This window comes from Muntiacus reevesi, chromosome 6 (assembly GCF_963930625.1).
Source record: "Muntiacus reevesi chromosome 6, mMunRee1.1, whole genome shotgun sequence".
NCBI lineage: Eukaryota > Metazoa > Chordata > Mammalia > Artiodactyla > Cervidae > Muntiacus > Muntiacus reevesi.
The window spans coordinates 24949970-24970550 of record NC_089254.1 but is presented as its reverse complement, the minus strand read 5'-3'; the positions used below and the strand labels follow the sequence as shown (position 1 = coordinate 24970550).

General features: G+C 32.7%; 1 protein-coding gene across 2 annotated transcripts in view; it reads left to right on the top strand.

Annotated features, from left to right (window-relative positions):
• SNX13 (sorting nexin 13) overlaps window positions 1-20581 on the top strand; it is a 141610-nt gene that overhangs the window by 102191 nt on the left and 18838 nt on the right. For both annotated transcript variants that reach the window (XM_065938699.1, XM_065938700.1), the window contains exons 16-19: window positions 4930-4967; window positions 9045-9114; window positions 14910-15049; window positions 19569-19676. In XM_065938699.1, coding sequence (XP_065794771.1) covers window positions 4930-4967; window positions 9045-9114; window positions 14910-15049; window positions 19569-19676 — 356 coding nt within the window. The remainder of the gene's footprint in view (window positions 1-4929; window positions 4968-9044; window positions 9115-14909; window positions 15050-19568; window positions 19677-20581) is intronic.

The following is a 20581-nucleotide window of genomic DNA, read 5'->3' as shown; positions in this document are numbered from 1 at the left end:
ACTATAATTTCTTCAAAAATTTTCTCAGTGCCTTTCTTTTTTTCTTACTCCTCTGGGATTCCTTATAATTCCAATGTTGGTGTGTTTAATATTGTCCCAAAGGTCTCTGAGACTATCCTCAATTTTTTCATTCTTTTTCCTTTATTCTGCTCTTCAGCAGTTATTTTCACCATTCTCTTTCAGCTCACTTATCTGTTCTTCTGCCTCAGTTATTCTGCTATTGGTTCCTTCTAGAGTATTTTTAATTTCAGTAATTTTTTTATTTATACCTGTTTGATTATTCTTTATTTCTTCTATGCCCTTGGTGATTGTATTAACTGTGTTAATTATTTCTTGCATCTTTTCCATTCTATTTCGAAGACTGGAGTATCTTTACTGTCATTCTGAATTCTCTCTCAGGTAGATTGCTTATTTCATCTTTGTTTATTTGGTCTTATGACTTTCTGTCTTGTTCTTTCATTTGTGCTGTATTTCTCTCTCTTTTTTTTTTTTTTTCTTTTTTCTAACTTGCTCCACTTTCCCAGGCTTTAGGGTTGTATTCCTTCTTCATTTTGGTTTTGGCCCTTGGAGGGAAAGGTTGTTGGTCTGAGTGGCTTGTATTGACTTCTTAGTAGGGGTGACTAGTACCTGTTTTCTAGCGAGAGGAAATCAAGCAGGTAGGTAATTACAGAAATAATGGGACATATACGTTCACTTCCACACATACAGTCGTAACCAAAGTATTCTAAAGAAAAGAGTATAGGAGATAGACTTGGTGAACAAGGGAAACCAAACGTGATATCGATCAATTAAAAGCAGAGCTAACTAATGCTCAATCTGGAAAACTGAGCGTGAGCAGATTGCCAACTGGGAAATATACCAAAGAGAGCACAATAATTTAACTTACGCAGTGAAAAAAAAGAGTGAAGGAAAAAAGGGGAAAAGAAAAACAAAGAGAAGGGAGAGAAAAGAGAATTTTTCTTAAAATTCTTGAAGCATGTTTTCAAAGGGATTGTCACCCCAATATTTTTATGGTAATTTCTTTTTTGCTTATAAGTAATAATTGTCATGATTAATGATAGGATTATTGAGAAGATTAAATGAGATAACAAGTGATGATTCTGAGAATGTCCCATAAACTATAAAACATTGTAAAAACATTTTTTTTCTGTTTTTAATTGGACTCTGTTCCAAATCCTGTATAATATAAGCCAGAAGAAGCTACAAGGATCATTTATTCCAATCTTTCCATTTTCTTCTGGTCACATTGTATGGTGAAGAAAACAAACAAAAAAAAAAGAAAACAGACTTTAAGAGTGATAACACTTTGATTTTACTCCTTTTCTACTACTTATTACCTATGTGATGTTGGCCAATCATTTAGTTTCTTTAGGCCTTATTTTTCTCAGTTATAAACTGAGATTATAAACTGATATTACTACAGTCTTCTTGTAGTAATATCCTACCTCAGAGTTGTCATATCTTAATGGAATTCTGTATGCAAAAATGATATATAAACTAAAACACAAATATCAGTTTTTCTTCACAGTAAAGAATTGGCTATTTAAGAATAGTGTGAGAGGCAGCCCTTAGTTTGCAGACTTTAGGCCTGATGACCATTTTTACTAGTAATTCAATGCAGAAGTACTTATTAAATTCTAATGAAGTATCTAGGATTTGGTAAACTTCCTAGCAAATACGCAATGTAAATACAAAGTAAATGGGAAGGACTTTACTAAGTATTTAAGAGAGTGCTTTAATTATGCTCATTTACTTATAAATAGAGTTAATGGACAGGACCACTTAAAGTTGGAGATATAATAGATGTATTAAGTGATTAGCACTGCTCTAGCAAATGCCTCTATTTTGGAAGCTTTCTAGCCTCCCCTCTTTTCTACCCATCCTCCCCACTCCTTATTCTATATTAGTGAGACTTTGCTTTTTAAATAATATAAGAAATATAGTTATAAAAATTTGTATGTTACAATAGCTTTTATATTGATTATTGATCTAGTATCTTGGTTATTTGTAAAACTGGGATAGTACTCTGTTAACTGTATTTGATTGCTTAATGGAGGGAGTTTTCTATTTTTAAGAGCACTTCTCCGTGAGCTCAATAGTAAAATTCAATTTACTTAGAGTTTATTATATATTGTATCTGTTTACTATCTCTGTTGAAAAATCTTTTACAGAGCTGATATGAAATTTGTAGTAGAAACTCTCCTTCCTTAAAGGACTATTATAAATGTTTTCATTGTATATTTTAATTTTGTTTACTTTAGAAATTTGCTTAGTGTTGTGAAATGGAATTGCTATCTGACCCAGAAAGAAAGAAGATAAATCATAAGCAGCTAATTTATAAGCATCTATGTATTATATAATGATCATGGTAGCAATATATTCTGTAGGAGTAGTTTTTGATCCTATAGTGTAAAAACTCTTCCAGAATCTTCTAAACTGACTTTTAGCTTCCATTTATATTTGTCTTGTATGTGACTGATGGAAGCAAATTATTTATGTGATCTCAAACTTCCCAAAGCATCATTCTTATTTAAAACACAAAGTAGATTAAGAGGTTTTTTTTTTTTTTTCTGCAGCTGATTTTGATCTGAATCAAATGAACTTCTTTTTTATGTCACTCATTAAGTAGTCCCTCACATTGGAATCATTGATTTTAGTTTGGAATTAATATGTACACATACATCTTTTGTCTGTCTGGGACATTGCTTTTTAACATTCCGTGTCCTAATTAATGAGCTCTTACATGTTTTATAACTGAGAAATTACCTAATACTTTTTTGAAACCATGTTAAGAAAATATATGGAATAATGGTTATAATTTGAAACATTTTTATTAAAAATGGTTGTTATGTGTATTTGTCAGTGTTTAGGTTTTAGGCATTTGCTACAACTTTTCAAGTAGTAATGCTTATAATTTTCTTGTTTGTATAGGGTTGTTTATTTAAAATAGACCTTATATTTTCTGGTTATAAATTCATTTTCTGACTTTTAAAAATTAAACTTCCTGATACTTTGTGTATTTTTTAAAGTCCTGAAATTCTGGCTGCTTTTTAGACATTTTGAAATAATCATCCAGTCTAGTGTTCAATGTGTAGCTGCGCCCCTCCCCCCCTTTTCTTTATGTAGGTTGATTGAGCACAAAGTTAGAGGGTAAAGTCTTACCATGTATAATAGTATCCTTGGCAGTTTTTCTTTGTTTTGAAAGAAATTTCATTCCTGTTTAATTAAACTTCATTCTTATTTAACTAAACTTCTGTAGGTAGGTAGGTAGCTGGATGGCTTGCTTACCCATGCTATCTCTCTTCCGTCTTCCTTGTCTTTGTCTGTGAGATTGCCTTCTTTAGTTAGTTTAGATTTAAGTTATTTTAAGGGTAGATATTTTTTCCTTTATTAAAACAAATTCACAGCCTTATAAATATTTAAATTATGCTTTCCCTTTTAAATTTTAATTTCAATCACATTTTTCTCATCATGTCAAACAATAGCTTCTTTTGTTTTCTAATATTTTTAAGCAGTTGTTAAAGTCTTGATTAAATATAGATCTCCATTGGCTTTAGACAATCTAAATTTCTGAATCTTATTGTTAAGCAAGAAAGTAAACCATGCCTTGTTTTGCCCCTTTGTTCTTTTTGTTTAGTTGGTAAGTTCTGACTTTTTTGCAACTACATGGGCTGTATCCCATTAGGCTCCTCTGTTCATGGGATTTCCCAAACAAGAACACTAGAGTGGGTTGCCATTTCCTTCTCCAGGGAATCTTCCCAGTCCAGGGATCAAACCCATGTCTCCTGCATTTCCAGGTGGGTTCTTTACCACTGAGCCACCAGGGAAGCCCCTGTTTTACTACTAGTTTTTCTTTTAATTTGACATGTCTTTGGTGGGAAGACTTCAGAGGTGGGCAGACCAAAAAAGGTAAGTGGCATATAATTGAATAAGGAGGATAGAGAACTATTTTTTCATCCACTTTAATTATTCTAGGTGGAATTTCCTATTTTTGTGTCCAGAGGTTTGAGGAACTGAGAAATGTTCTTGGGCATTTAGAGGTGTTGAAGTTGGAAGGCAATGTCAGCTGCCTCTGTCAGTAGTAATAGAAACTTCCTTTGAAGATGCATCTAGAGATCCAAACTGTAAATAACATCTAATATGCTACAAGCCATATAGTAACTTTAAACTGTTTATGAATATTGCTTTACCATATATTCCTTTGTGTTTTTAACAGAGTGATAACTTAATTGGTAACTTAATTTGATCAGATATATACTAAAATTCTGAGGGAAAAGGTATTAATTTTAATAATTACTCTAACATTTTTAAAATTAATTTCTAGTTGCTTTTTAATTAAATGGCATTACTCATGGAATTATATGTGTCTTTTGTTCTACTAATTGTATATTGATTTAAGAATCTAGACTTCAGCATTTTTGATACAGATCAACCGTGAATAAGTGGACTTTATAGGTTTAATAAATAACTTTTTATCTTTCATATTAAAGAATAATTTTATTTGTAATATTAATCCAGTGAGGCAGAAGTAACAAAATACCTCTGACATTTCCTGGTGTGAAATGTCATTCATTTCAAATGACAATTTCAAATGTCATTCTGCAGTGTTTACCTCATGTTTACATTTATATTAGACAACTTAATATGATACTACGAGAATAAAATATGTAAAAATGCTTTTTTTTTTTTTTGTACATAAATGCCTTTTTGAGGGGGAGGGGAACAACTTAGGTACATAACTGTTTGCACTGAAATAACCTGGCTTAGAAAACCATGAAAACAGGTGTTTGGGAGTAGTGTACCACAATTTTCTTTATTGTTCTTTCTTGGCTTCTATGGCTTTCATTCTTGGGGTTTGAACCTTAGATAGCTAAAGCACTGTTTGAAGATTTTTTGACTGTATACTAAGTTGAATTTTCCTTCTCACAGAATCTTTTAATGGGTCTCCTACAGGAAGCATAAATTTGGTAAGTACTGTTATGACTACTTTAATTCTTAAACTGGTCTGAGAATAATGTGAAAAACTGAGCCTTAACATATGTAAATAAATGCCGTATTAGGACCCTCAAATCATCCTTTATAAGAAGCTGTTGCACTTTTATAGAAATATTAAATTCACATATAAGGGATCTGTGGATTAGAACTTAATGAAATGAAGTTTATTTTCTTTTTAAAAAATGGGTTTAAATCACCTGCCTGATTTAGTTGCAAGTGATAAAAATTATTTCATCATTTTCAACCTCAGTATTTAATATTTCACTCTGATCAGTGCTATCTATGATGGGCAGTAAATTTATGACACATAAATGTTTACATTGGATTTAGTTTTTTCTTCTTGTTAATTAGAAAAGAAATAGAACACTGGTTGGGATGCCTGAAAACCTAAAGATATTTCTTAAGGTTCACACTAACAAGTTCAGGTTATTGGAAAAAAAAAACCAAACATTTTTTAAGCTTAGAGGGTTTTACAAGAATTAAGCAATTGTATTCTGTGATTACAGGTTTAAGAATGACACATTTTTAGCACATAAACTGTTCACTGGCATTTCATATGTTCAAAGTGAAATGTGAAATAATGAACATTTCAGTTCTCTTATATATCCATGCTTGTCGTTGAATACCTTGTTTCATAAAATGCTACTAGAGAGAAATATTAGTGTTGTTTGCAAGTTTCAGTCCAGAATTTGTTGAGGATGCGGAGATTGCTTGCTTTGTTTTTCCTTCTACTATCTACATGACTTTTTCTTTTGAACTTTTTGTAATAGATAAGTGGTTGAGAGGTCCATTGTCTTGTGTCCCTTAGCATGACATTTATTTCTAAAATGACCTTATTGTATAAATGTTCCATTATTGTACAACGTATAACCTTTAATAAAACACTAAAGCAAATCAGCCATAATGTTATGTCAGATATTTTGTAATGTTTTAAGTGTTTTCCTAAATTATCTGGTATCATTACCATTTGCTTCTAATTTTCCATAGAGTTATGATAAAAAGAAATACCTCCTAGAGACTGAACAGTATTAGCAATATAATGCCCATTAGGAAGAAAAAGTTTCCAAATATGATGAAACTTTTCCTTGGATTGAAATTTTTTAGTATTCATATTTGTAGTTCTTGTACAAGTGTTTGAACACTATTAAAAAACAATTTTTTCTTCATTCCCTATCTGGAATAAATGCTTTTTCAAATAAAAGAGATTCCTTTTATCATATAGTGATATAAAGCAGAACAATCTGTGAACTGAAAAAGGTGACACTTGACATCAGTGACTTACAGTATGTTGGTTTTTCACACAAATCTGTTAAATCCAAGCTTTTAAGTAGCTGGAGTCTTTTGGATTCTTTTTTTAAAATACATAGACAAATTTGAATAAACAATTGAATTTTTACAATAGTTTGATTACAAAAAATTGTTCTTAAGACTGTCAAGTTTTTTTCATATTTAATGAAGATAATATTTATTAATTGTATTAAAATTATAAACTGGATCATTATAGTTTATTCCAGGAAACTAAACAAAGAAAATATTTAATGTGGTTTACTCATTTTGTGATTGAGATTAGCACATAGATTATAAGCATTTTCGAAGTGCCATTGTAGTTCTATTTGCTGAATTGATTATCATAGTAAATTTCAAGTTTTGGTTTTTATCCTAGCATAATGTTAAAAAAAACTCTTTTTTTTTTGCAAAAATTTCAAGAATCTTAACCCATGGTCACTTTGCAAACTGTATTTTATTTCAGGACAACATTAATGTACTTGTTTTGAAATCACAGTTTTCTTTGATTAATCAGTACTTGTCCTTCTAAATCACAGTGTCATTCCCATGGTTCTGATGTCATCAGTTGTAACTCTATATAGTCTAGTTGATATGTACACATGCATTATAAGTGTGACTAATGGTTAAGAGACATTTCATTGAATTTTTTTTCATCATACTTAATGCAAATATTAATTGCATATTTTACATGCGCTAGAAAAGGCGTTTATATACAGAGTTTTTCAACAGCTTCTGGCTGGCATAGTATAAGATGCTAGCATGGTTAAAGTAGTGAGAAAGCAACATAGAACTTTTTATATGTTTACCTACAAAGGAAGGCTACCAGTGATGATAATGCACTTTTGAAAAGGGTGATTGTTTTATATTCCCTGTGCTAGCTTATAGTTAGAAGAAGATTACAGTGGATAACAATTTTAAATTCTGTAGAATATTCCATTTCCTTTCGGGTTCTATCTTTCGTGTAAAAATAATTCTAAAACAAAGGTTTTGCTATTTGTCAAAATGTTTTGTTGTAGGTCAGTTAAAAAATTAAGTGCATTCTAATTCTTTTCAAAGTATTTTCATTCACATTGTATCCTGTTAGAATTGTAGAACAGATATTACACCATTACCATTGGGAAAACTGAAATACAGAAAAGACTTACTGATATGGCTAAAGTCTGTTAAGGTTATCAGTGGTGAAGTCTGGACTAGATCTAATTTAATTGAATGGTTCTCCCACTTAACTTGTGGATCATCTGTATGGAGTTACCCAATTTTGTTTCTTCTGATGATCAGTCTTTAGTAGATAGAATTTTGGCTTTCTTCTTAGGATGCAGTTGCTTAATTTTAAATGGCTTTATGTCATATGCATGGCTGCATTAAGGTCATTTGGATGACTCATTAATAACTGGTAATACCACGTTAGGAATCCAAAGTTCATTCAGATCCCATGGTTTTTCAATTGTAAAATATGTCTGAATCGTATACTGTCTGTGTGTTATAGGTCTCTAAGACCACTTCTGTGTTCACTGACTTACTAAGAGGATTCACAGGCCCCAGCATAGTCATACTCACAGCTAAAATTTAGTATAGCGGAAGGCTATAAAGCAGAATCAGCAAAGGGAAAAGGTGGATGGGGCAAAGTCCAGATGATGATACCAGGCCAAGTTTCCGCAGATCTTCTCCCATGGAAGTCACACGGCACAGACCTGATTGCGCTGGCAGTGAATATGACAACACGTGTGAAATGCTGCTGCCAGGGAAGCTCATCTGAGACTTAAGTGCCCAGGGTTTCTACTGGAGGTAGATCACACAAGGCACCATTTGTCTAGCATATATTAAACTGACTCCCAGAAAGAAAGCCGGTGTTTGGTGTAAACCACATTGTCTGTACAGATAGTTTAGGTAGAGTAAGTCACTTTAGCAGTTAGGAATGATGGGAACTTTTTCTAAATCTAACTTCCCAGATATTGTCCCAGGGCGTCCTTTCTAAGGAGAGCAACTTAAGGTCTGTTGTGTTAACTCTTTTCCATACAGTCTCGCCTTCATTATATGCTTATGTTCCCTTCTGTGTACGTGTGGGTGTATGGATATGGAGCAAAAAAGTTTTGAGCCAAAGCTTATAGTTATAAAATTTATTCTGAATCAATTAGTAATACTTTTTGTTTATGGAATTATTTTAAAAAAATAACTCAATCTTAACTGTAGATTCACTTCATTTAGTAAATAATCATAATATTAGCTAACATTTTTTGTGTTAGGCAGTCTTCTAAATGTTTTACATGTCTTCACTTAGTCCTGACATACCCTTTGAGGTAGGTACGATTATTCTCACTTTATAGATGAGGAGTCTAACTAAAATTATTTCTAAGTTAACAAAAGTGTTAAGTTAATACAAAGTTGGCTCTAATATATGTCAACATTAAAAAAGTGAAATGTTGATTTTAGAATATGTCTACTTATTTTTATCCACATTCTTTTCTTGCCATATGTTGAATATAATTGAGGAGAAGCAAATTAAGTATGTGGACAGATAATGAAGGAAGAAATAATCTGATGTATTTATTAAGTTGATTATTAAAATACTTTGTTTTACAGTTTCTTCATCTTATCTTCTCTTTCTCCTATTAGTATAAACAAAGAGAATTATTGTTTGTGAGAGAGAGGTACAGATGAGGACATAGAGCAAAAATGAGTAATATATATGATATAGAAATCTTTAACATTTTCTTTCCTACAGAATTTAAAATTTTTGTTTTCTGATTTTTTTCTCTCATCAGTCTTTAGATGACCTTTCAAATGTATCTTCTGATGACTCAGTACAACTTCATGCTTACATTTCAGACACTGGTAAGAGACTTTGTGGTTTAATTATTACTTAAAAACTATTGAGTATCATTACCCCTACCTTATCTTCCACATTTATTTTTACAAATCATTTTTCTATTCTTTAGTCATATTTTCATGTTACTTTTTTTCTGTAGCATATTCTTCATTAAATTCTACAATGTTTATTATTATATGTGTATTTCCTTTCTTTAAGGTTGTTACTGTTATCATTTGAAAAAGGGTAAATTCTGAACATTTTGTCATTGCTGATAAACTTTGAAACCAATCTTTTCTTTGAGTCCAGCTGATAGTTGTCTGCATTGTAATTAAATTGTTTTGGGGCAGATTTTAGTTTAGTATTTGTTTTCATACATGCAGAAGTCAGTAGATTTCTGGGTAAATGAAGCTTTTGTAAAGGAGTTTATGAAAACAAGAAATGCTTGGATGAGGTGAGATTCATGACTGAATCAGCATGTGTGCAAAATGGCCAGTGAACTGAGGAAAAAAATAATTTCATCATTGGTATTGAGTTATTAGGTAATGTCAGTGATGATTTTCTTATCTGGCTTCTCATGATTCTTATGTGGATCTCTCTTTTGAGGATTCTGATTTTCTAGCTGTTTTGTCCATTCATTCAAGAAGTATTTATCAGCTTATTAAAGGATATGGAAGCATAATGCCAAGTGTTTTTAATCAGTTATTATTTCTGTCAGACAAAATTATGTATAAACACTGAAGAGGCAGTATACTAGAGTGGTTTAAGATCACAACTTTTTATCCAAATTGCTTGGGTTTAAACCCCAGCTTTGCCACTTAATAGTTGGGTGAACTTGGATGATTCTTAACTTCTCTGTATCTTAATTTCCTCATCTATGTAATGGGATAATAGTAATACTTGCCTCATAGAACAAATAAACTAATTGTATTAGTAGTTATGTGGTGGGCATTATATATTAGTGTCTGTTCGATAAATATTTACTTTACTAGCTGGGCTCCAGAGTCTCTTTGAGTCTGGGTCCCGTGTCCTTAACCTTATGACAGGAAGTAGAACTAGTGCAGTGCGCTTATGGAATGATTCTTGGACTAGTGGACTGGCCCTTCATTGAAGAATCTTGTTTTAAAAAATAGTGGCTAGGTTAGACAATATGCTTAGTGATAAGATTTATTTGTATTCTGGTCCTGGTTCCTTATCTGGTTATAGATTAGTAACAAAGAGGTTGCATAGCACCTGCTATGAGTAGTAACATTGTCCTAATGAAAACACAGCCTATTATTTACACTGTAATATCTCGCCATCATCTGAAAATGTATGTAGCCTCATTATCTTTTTTTTTTATTTTTTTTTATTTTTATTTTTCAGTGGGTTTTATCATACATTGATGTGAATCAGCCATAGAGTTACACGAATTCCCCATCCCGGTCTCCCATCCCACCTCCCTCTCCACCCGATTCCTCTGGATCTTCCCAGCCCAGCAGGCCCGAGCACTTGACTCATGCCTCCCACCTGGGCTGGTGGTCTGTTTCACCACAGATAATATACATGCTGTTCTTTCGAAACATCCCACCCTCCCCTTCTCCCACAGAGTTCAAAAGTCTGTTCTGTACTTCTGCGTCTCTTCTTCTGCCCTGCATATAGGGCCATTGTTACCATCTTTCTAAATTCCGTATATATGTGTTAGTATACTGTAATGTTCTTTATCTTTCTGGCTCACCTCACTCTGTATAATGGGCTCCAGTTTCATCCATCTCATTAGAACTGATTCAAATGAATTCTTTCTAACGGCTGAGTAATATTCCATGGTGTATATGTACCACAGCTTCCTTATCCATTCATCTGCTGATGGGCATCTAGGTTGCTTCCATGTCCTGGCTATTATAAACAGTGCTGCGATGAACATTGGGGTGCACGTGTCTCTTTCAGATCTGGATTCCTCAGTGTGTATGCCCAGAAGTGGTATTGCTGGGTCATATGGTAGTTCTATTTCCAGTTTTTTAAGAAATCTCCACACTGTTTTCCATAGTGGCTGTACTAGTTTGCATTCCCACCAACAGTGTAAGAGGGTTCCCTTTTCTCCACACCCTCTCCAGCATTTATTGCTTGTAGACTTTTGGATAGCAGCCATCCTGACTGGCGTGTAATGGTACCTCATTGTGGTTTTGATTTGCATTTCTCTGATAATGAGTGATGTTGAGCATCTTTTCATGTGTTTGTTAACCATCTGAATGTCTTCTTTGGAGAAATGTCTGTTTAGTTCTTTGGCCCATTTTTTGATTGGGTCATTTATTTTTCTGGAATTGAGCTTCAGGAGTTGCTTGTATATTTTTGAGATTAATCCTTTGTTTGTTTCCTCATTTGCTATTATTTTCTCCCAATCTGAGGGCTGTCTTTTCACCTTACTTATAGTTTCCTTTGTTGTGCAAAAGCTTTTAATTTTCATTAGGTCCCCTTTGTTTATTTTTGCTTTTATTTCCAATATTCTGGGGGGTGGGTCATAGAGGATCTTGCTGTGATTTATGTCGGAGAGTGTTTTGCCTATGTTCTCCTCTAGGAGTTTTAGAGTTTCTGGTCTTACATTTAGATCTTTAATCCATTTTGAGTTTATTTTTGTGTATGGTGTTAGGAAGTGTTCTAGTTTCATTCTTTTACAAGTGGCTGACCAGTTTTCCCAGCACCACTTGTTAAAGAGATTGTCTTTTTTCCATTGTATATCCTTGCCTCCTTTGTCAAAGATAAGCTGTCCATAGGTTCGTGGATTTATCTCTGGGCTTTCTATTCTGTTCCATTGATCTATATTTCTGTCTTTGTGCCAGTACCATACTGTCTTGATGACTGTGGCTTTGTAGTAGAGTCTGAAGTCAGGCAGGTTGATTCCTCCAGTTCCATTCTTCTTTCTCAAGATTACTTTGGCTATTCGAGGTTTTTTGTATTTCCATACAAATTGTGAAATTATTTGTTCTAGTTCTGTGAAAAATACCGTTGGTAGCTTGATAGGGATTGCATTGAATCTATAGATTGCTTTGGGTAGAATAGCCATTTTGACAATATTGATTCTTCTAATCCATGAACACGGTTTGTTTCTCCATCTGTTTGTGTCCTCTTTGATTTCTCTCTCACCACTACTATTCAACATAGTGTTGGAAGTTTTGGCCACAGCAATCAGAGCAGAAAAAGACGTAAAAGGAATCCAGATAGGAAAAGAAGAAGTGAAACTCTCGCTGTTTGCAGATGACATGATCCTCTACATAGAAAACCCTAAAGACTCTTCCAGAAAATTACTAGAGCTAATCAATGAATATAGTAAAGTTGCAGGATATAAAATTAACACACAGAAATCCCTTGCATTCCTATATACTAAGAAAAAACAGAAAGAGAAATTAAGGAAACAATACCATTCACCATTGCAACAAAAAGAATAAAATACTTAGGAGTATATCTACCTAAAGAAACAAAAGACCTATACACAGAAAACTATAAAACATTGATGAAAGAAATCAAAGAGGCCTCATTATCTTTTAAAATCAAATTACCTTTCTATCTTAAGGCTTGTTTTATAATAGCCCCATATTCTTCCTTTTGTGCACCCATCCTAGTCTGGTCTCCCTGCCTATCAAATTTGTAAGAAATCTGACTATTATTTTTTTTTTCTGACTATTATTTTTTAAAATGCTTTCTGACATCCTTTCTTCTTTCCTTTTCTATTTCTTGCTAGTTTCCTTGTTCTTATTAACTCCTAATTGGTTATGGTTTGCTGCCTAAGTGGCCCCTGATTTCTGTTATCCTTTCCCAAACCTTTCTTGAACACAACATGTAAAGCCATTCCTTTGTTGACATGCTGGCACTGTTGAGTGATGGTGGTTTTTTAATGTGATGAAAGTGTTGGACAGTTTGTTCTGCATAGGTCTCCGAGTAAAGGATAATTGAAAGAGGTGAACAGTGAATAATAAAGTCTCTGACAGCAAGATGACCAGGTCTCTCCCCAGTCTTATATTTTGTCAAATCAGGAACACTGATTGATATTAGATGGAAAGGGAATGAAGGACAATTCTGAATACAAAATGCAAATCTTAGAGAAACTTTCATGAAAACCTGGGAGAGATTTCTGTCGAACTGCTTTTGCCAGTATAGATTTGTAGCTGTTTTGTGATTAAAATAATTTACTAAGAAGCTGCTCAGACCTTTCTTTGCCTAAGTATATACAAAATACAAAATATTTAGTCAACTCCAAAGCTTGGCCACTTTTTTTTACAATCATGGATCAATACCATCTACTATTAGAAGAGCAAATTATACTTCTGGTCAACATGATAGTCTAAACTGCTATGCAATATTTTGCTTCCTACACATAGAAAAACTGAAAACAGTAGAATAAAAATACCTAAAAGGGGAAATCTACAGGTGGAATAGACTATGAGGAAAAGCAAATATAGGGAGATGAAGAGGAGTTGAAGTCAAAGAGCTTATAGGAGTGCAAAGACTGCTCTTTTGATTTTGATAGCATTTTCATGCCTTCAAATTTAAAAGAGGCACAAATGGGCTAAGGCAGAGGAAAGCCTGGAATCACAGGCCTTTGCATAAAGCCCAGATTCACAGAGGGTGACTTGATGTGAAAGAGGAACTAGAAGAACTTAGCCTACTGTCAGAGGAAAGCGCAAAGAATGTCAAGGTCATGATTGGAAATGGTATCACTCATATGAAATTGAAAGACTGTCTTATATCACATGTAGGTGATAACAAGATTCAGCCATCCTCAAGTGGTTGTGTACCACAGGGAGTATGATAAAAATAATCGTAGAGATAAAACAAGGCAAGAATACCACATTGTTAAAAAGAACCACATCTGGTTATAGAAATCAAAAAGTAGTTACTGAAATTAAGGTGAGTGAATGAATTAAAAAGCAGACCAGGTACAGATGAGTGGAGACTTAGTAAACTGTTGGAGACCTGAAAAGGTGATCCTGAGTAGAATACAGCATGGCTTCAGAGTGGGAAAATGGAAAATGAGAAAGAATTATTCAACGTACATCTCTTCACTTAAGATCTATACAAAATAGGAATAGGTTTTGATTTTCAAGACTGCCTGACTTGGATGGTTTGTGTCAATTCAGTAGAAAAAAATGACTTCTTAGAAAAGTCTTCAGAATAAATTACATTTGTAAATTGCTGTATATTTTGAATGAGAAAGATTTGCCAAAAGATGATAGATCTTGTTTGTTTTAGTCGCTCGGTCTTGTCATTGGCTGTAGCCCACCAGGCTCATCTGTCCGTGGACTTCTCCAGGCAAGAATACTGGAATGGATTGCCATTTCCTCCTGTAGGGGATCTTCCCAACCCAGAGATCAAACCTGCATCTCCTTCATTGGCAGGCAGATTCTTTACCACAGAGCCACCTGGGAAGTCCAGATAGATCTTACCCTGTAGCTTTTGCTTGCAGGTTAGTTTCAGAGCTATCAATATTGAGTTACAGCTGAACAGTGACAGCTAATACAGAAGGTATTATTTTGTTTCTGTTAAAAACTCTTTGGAAAGAGAATCCAAAGTGGACTTCACTGTGTAGTTGGTAGTATCATGATAGCCTTGTAGGTCATTTTGTAATGTAACCAACACATATAACACCTTATGGATGTGAGTACAAATGATAGGAATCTATTTTATCCTGGTGATATCCTTTTGTCTTAGTCTGTCATTTCAAATTCTCCATTTCATGTTGTCCTTTTTGTTTTCGTTCTTCATCTTCCTCCTTTTTGTGTCTTTTGTTCCTCTTCATTTTGTCTTAAATGACTAGTATATGCTCACTATGACCCATATGCTGTGGCAGGCGTTTGTAATGATCATGGAAAAACATACGCATTGTATGCCATCACTGTACACCGGCGCAGTGTGAACACCGAGGAGATGTGGAAAACCTACCGCCGTTACAGTGACTTCCATGACTTCCACATGAGGATCACCGAACAGGTAGTGAGATTTTTAAAGTATTGTTTCCTGATTCCATGTTTGGTTCTAAATGGTTGTGAGTGACGCTAAGGTACTGACCAAAGCTAAGAAAATGAGGTAACAATTTTTTATAATCAACAATGAATGTTAGAATGATTTTGTCCATTTAACTAATAAATTTTAAACAGTCCTAGTCATTGTGGACTGGTGACAAAATACCAATGATATACCTTGGAAAATTAGAATAAATGTGTATGTCTGAATTTAAGAGCGTGTATATGTATATATGTCTTGTCCTTTGCAGAGGTATTCAGGTTTATTTAACATATAGATAGAGATCATTGTAAGACATTTTGTGGTTATGTGTTTGGTAATATAATTTAAAGCTGTGGCTATTTTAAATGGCATCCTTTCCCAACTACTAACAGGTAAATTCTTGATCCACTAAGTTGTATGAAGAACCGAAACCTAAATTATATTTAAAATTAACCACATAATGTTTTTAATTCTTAGCAAATATAGCTCTCTTGTTTCATAGAAGTATGAGGACTCTTAAATGTAACAAATGTAAACAGATTTTTATTTTCCTCTGTTCTGTCTTTTATTAAATATTTTTTCTTCTTTTTGCTTAGAACAAAATAAATTACCAGTGGATAAATTGGAATAGGTAATCTATGAAATTTTAAGTCACGATACTCTTTCATGCAGTGTTTTAAAATATACAATTATTATTAAGCCAATAAAATAATAATAATGGTGACATTTGATTGGGTGAACTAAAGCTTTGAAATGACATTTTGCTACATAAATAATCAGAAAATATATCTTTCACTTAGGATGTAGAAAATGTATGGTTGGCACCATAATTATCTCATTAAATATTTTGTAAATAGAGTGAGATAACCTACTAATATAGCTTAAAAGTGTTTAGAAACCAGGTTATTGTTGACTCCACAAGCCTATATTAAAAGGATTGTTTTTAATTATATTCATAAGGAAATAATAACTCTGAGCATATCTCTTCTATTGTTCTTGTTAAATAGATCTCCATGTTTAGCTTGATTTGTTTGCAGAGGTGAAAGAATTTTCTGCCCCCCAAAATTCCTGTTTGATATTTTTTTTAAATCACATAGTTCATATCTCTCTTCCTTTTCATCCCCACGCTTTGACCTAACATGGCAAATTTTATGACAAGTAATGTGAATTACTGAGAGTAGTTTTAGTTACTTGCAAATTTATGGGAATTTGGTATAATATGAAATTTTCTTTGTGTGAATAGTTATAATTTTTTCGTACTGTTCAGAGGAATAATCATTGCTTAAAGATTCTAGGATAGGACTGTAAATACTGTGTTTACAGATTGACAAATATAGATAAAGAATATACTTTTAAAAAACTCTATTAATAGAACAATTCATGTAGAAAATTTACTTTTCAGGACAGCAACAAAATTAAATGCAACTAATTGATAAAGCACAATTCAGTTTTGAAAGTGCTCAGTGCAGACAGATGAAGTGGATGTGTTAAAGTTAACAGTAGTATGTGTTTACTAAAGCATATGGATTGATTTTGAAGCTTAAGAAATTAAAACCTAAGCTTGTTAAGTGAAAATTTAGGTTTAAGGAAAGTACTAAGCACTTGTAAATAAGAGTCATACTGTTTGCCTTTTAGCTTTGCCTTAGTTATATTTTTAGTTTTATTTTATATTTATATTTTTAGAAGAAATCCTATAAGAAAATCCAGTGAGCTTTTAGTTCACTGGTGGCAACAGTACAACCAGTGGACGTAAACAAATTTTAACTCCATAGAGCTCTTTAACTGTTAAAATTATTTTAGAACAGATTTCATTTTGTTTCTTTAATTTTGTGACATAAATTTTTTTCCCATTCTAAACATATGAACTTATTATTTTTTTGGTTTAATGTTTTATAATTTTTATAGTCTTAATTTGATACTTTATGGATAAAGATTTATAGGATTAAAAGAAAATAATTGAGGGATGGGATGGAGAGGGAAGTAGGAGAGGGTTCATGATGAAAATTTTTTTTTAAGTTAAAAAAAAAAGAAAATAATTGAAATGTTAAATGTCAAATTATTTTAGAAATGATACCAACTCTACCAATTCAACATATGACCATGAACAAGACAGACCAAGTCCTTGCCTTTAGGAGCTTGCATTCCAGTGGATAACTCTGTGCCTTTCAGTTTTATTGGATGAATTATTCCTAAATATGCAGCTTATATTTATAAATAAAATACCAGTGATTTAAAAATATTAAGTAGGCATTAAGATAACTGGGTAAAATGTATTTATGTGTTTGGATATAAATGAACTTTGAATCTTTCTAATAAAAAATTCTAAGTGTTTTTCAAATTTTCTAGACCTGACATATTCAGTGTGGAAAGATAAAATCTTTGGGTTTGGAATGTCTGTGATTTATGTATAGTATTTGAGTTCTTTGTGAATATTGAAATACATTTTAATTTATGTTAGTTCTTTAGATAGGTTTCTTTTTTTTTATTTTTGCATTCATTTAAAAATAGTTTTGTGACTTTTTGGCAGAGGAAATTCTGTTACTTTGCAGGGAATGGACTACTTTGTACTTGTAAATAATCTCTTAAATATCAAACTAATTATGAATTAATGTAGAGTATTAAATTTTTTCCATTTTTCTCCCTTTAAAAATAACAGTATTTGAGAAAAACTGTTAGTCATAGTGCTTCTGGTACAGACAGATAATTTTAAAATCAGCTTGATAATTTAGACTTTAAGAAAATAACTGTTACATTTAATTTTTTTATTAATAAGGTTTAATGTTTCAAAATTCTGGAAATTATTGTTTTGAGGAGTACCGTTATATTCCTTTGGTTTATTAGAACTGCCATAACAAAATACCCAGCTTAAACAACAGAAATCCATTTTCTCATAATTCTGGAAGCTAGAAGTCCAAGATCAAGGTGTTGGCAAGTTTGATTTCTCTTGAGTCAGCTCTCCTTGACTTTCAGATGGTGCTGAATATGGCCTCACATGACTTTTTCATTGTATGCTCCCATTCCTGATGGCTCTTTGTATCCCTCTGATAAGGGCTTTGTTTTTATTTTATTCCCTCTCTGAAGGCCTTGTCTCCAAATATAGCCACTTCTGAAGTACTGGAGGTTAAGGTTTCAACATGTGATGTGAGAGAATAAAATATATTGGTAATGCCTAAATAAACTGTGCATTCTATAAAATTCAATCAATAGTTTAAGATACCGTTGACAAGTCATATTCCAGGAAACTAAGTATCTTTTAGGACACCTTGAAAAATGTAAATTTACTTCTATAAAATGTGGTTAAAAAAATTAAAACCAGGATATTATACATTCATATTCAGTAATGACCGATTCTTACACTTTTGTGAACCACCAGTTTTGTGACTACAGCATAATGTTTTCCCTGAAAATTACTGCCCACACTTTTTTTTCCTTGGCTAGGGCAAAAGAACTACTTTTAACTTTCATGCATAACATGTGACGAACTTGTCACATTATAGCTCCAAGCAACCATCTTATTTGCCATTCCATTTAATAATTTATCAGATCTTCCAGTTTCGGGATGAAAATTATCCTACACCTTTTCATTTCCTCTTTTCTTTAATCTCTGCACCAGGAATGAGTTTTCTTTACAGACTCATTGTTGTCTGTTGTTATTTAAACCAAGAATGGTTTTAGAAAGCTTGTTGCATCCTGGATGTGTATCACATAGGAAAAGCAATGAAGCTCCTCATTGAAGTTTTAAATACTAGATATTGTTGGCCAAGCACATTAACTTGCTGAATGACGTTGTTCTTCCACTTTGTTAGCGGCTAGTATGGTTAAAACCTGTGCTTTAACAAGGCATGGTGGATTGCTACCTATCTGGACTTTTGAAAGTGAAGTCTATAGATGCTAAACTTCAGATATGTACACTTGTTTTTGTTAGTGGCTTTACAAATATAAGATATATGCTATATAGCTCTTTTATTTTCTTAGTTATTATGAATTTATTTTTCATGTAGTTTCATGCAGGGGAAAAGTATCGGTGTTATACTATATGTCATTATGCAGAGAGAGTTGTAGCTGTAATCTACATTTTGAAGTAATATTTCTTTGACTTTTTTTCAAGAAACCAGAAACTCGTAACTTTGATTATTAATAGTTTATTTGCTAATACTTTATTCTTGTCAAAAGGTTTTTAAACAAAATGTTTTTTAAAACCTTTTGTTATGAAAATTTTGAATGATCTTAAAATCAGAGAGGTTATTAAAATGAAAAACCATGTGGTTCATCAGTTATCCATGTTTGTCATTCTTCGAAAATAACTTCTTTGTAATAACATTAGAACTGTGGTTTGAATATATTTGCATGGTACTTTATATTTTCTGACTTTGGCTTAATAAGATAAAATATATTGCAAAATCTGTTTAAGATACTTCTGATACACAGAGAAATTGTCAGTTGGAAAATACTTTTCTCTTTTTGTAAAAAAATCTAAGATTATTGAATGTATTTTGTTTTGTAGTTTGAAAATCTGTCAAGCATTTTAAAGCTTCCTGGTAAGAAGACTTTTAATAATATGGATAGAGATTTTTTAGAAAAGAGAAAGAAAGATCTAAATGCATATTTGCAGGTAAGTTCAAGTTTATTATTACTCGTAGGTTTTCATTTTAATAGAGCACACACATACAGCTGATTTCTTTGTACAGAATGGTTTTACTGTAATAGTGAGATAGCAGCCACTTTCGAGGTGCTGAGATGTGACTTGCAATCTGATCAGTAATTTATGAATATTATTTCTCTGTTTATCAATTTAAAAGTCTTCTGGACACTCAGTGCTAGAAATTTTACCTTCAGGTTTGACTGAATACATAGCCACACACCCCCCCACACACACACCCCCCCCGACACCTACACAGCCACACCTGTACAAACACACACACACTCAGTGCTAGAAATCTTTACCTTCAGATTTGGATGAGTGCATACCCACACACACACCCACACCTACACACACACACAGATACACACACACACCCGGCAGGTTTCTGTTCTGAAATAATAAAATGTGTCTCATAAGTTATTTCCTGCATAAGGACTGTCAGAAATAACTTTGTTTTAGAAAGTAGTACCCAAATACCAGATTTTAATAATTATCGCTTTATGGTTTTTTATACTAATGAATGATTTATAAAGTTGTCTCATCTGTTAATATTAGCTCCCCACTTCACTCTTTAGGAGTCAGCAAATTCCAGCCTGCAGACCATATCCAGCCTGCCACCTGTTTTATTAGAGTTTATTATATTATTAGAACACAGCCACCCATTTCTACTACACTGGAGTTGAATAGTTGCAGCAGACTATGGATCACGGAACATAAGATAATTATTATATGAACTGTACATAAAAAATTTGCTGACCGTGTCCTAGGATTTAGTGAAACTTAGCCAATACTATACTTGATATTTTGGGGGAAGTTTTCTCTCTCTTAAACATTTATAAGTTTAATTGAGTTTGCTTATAACTGTTCCATAGCAC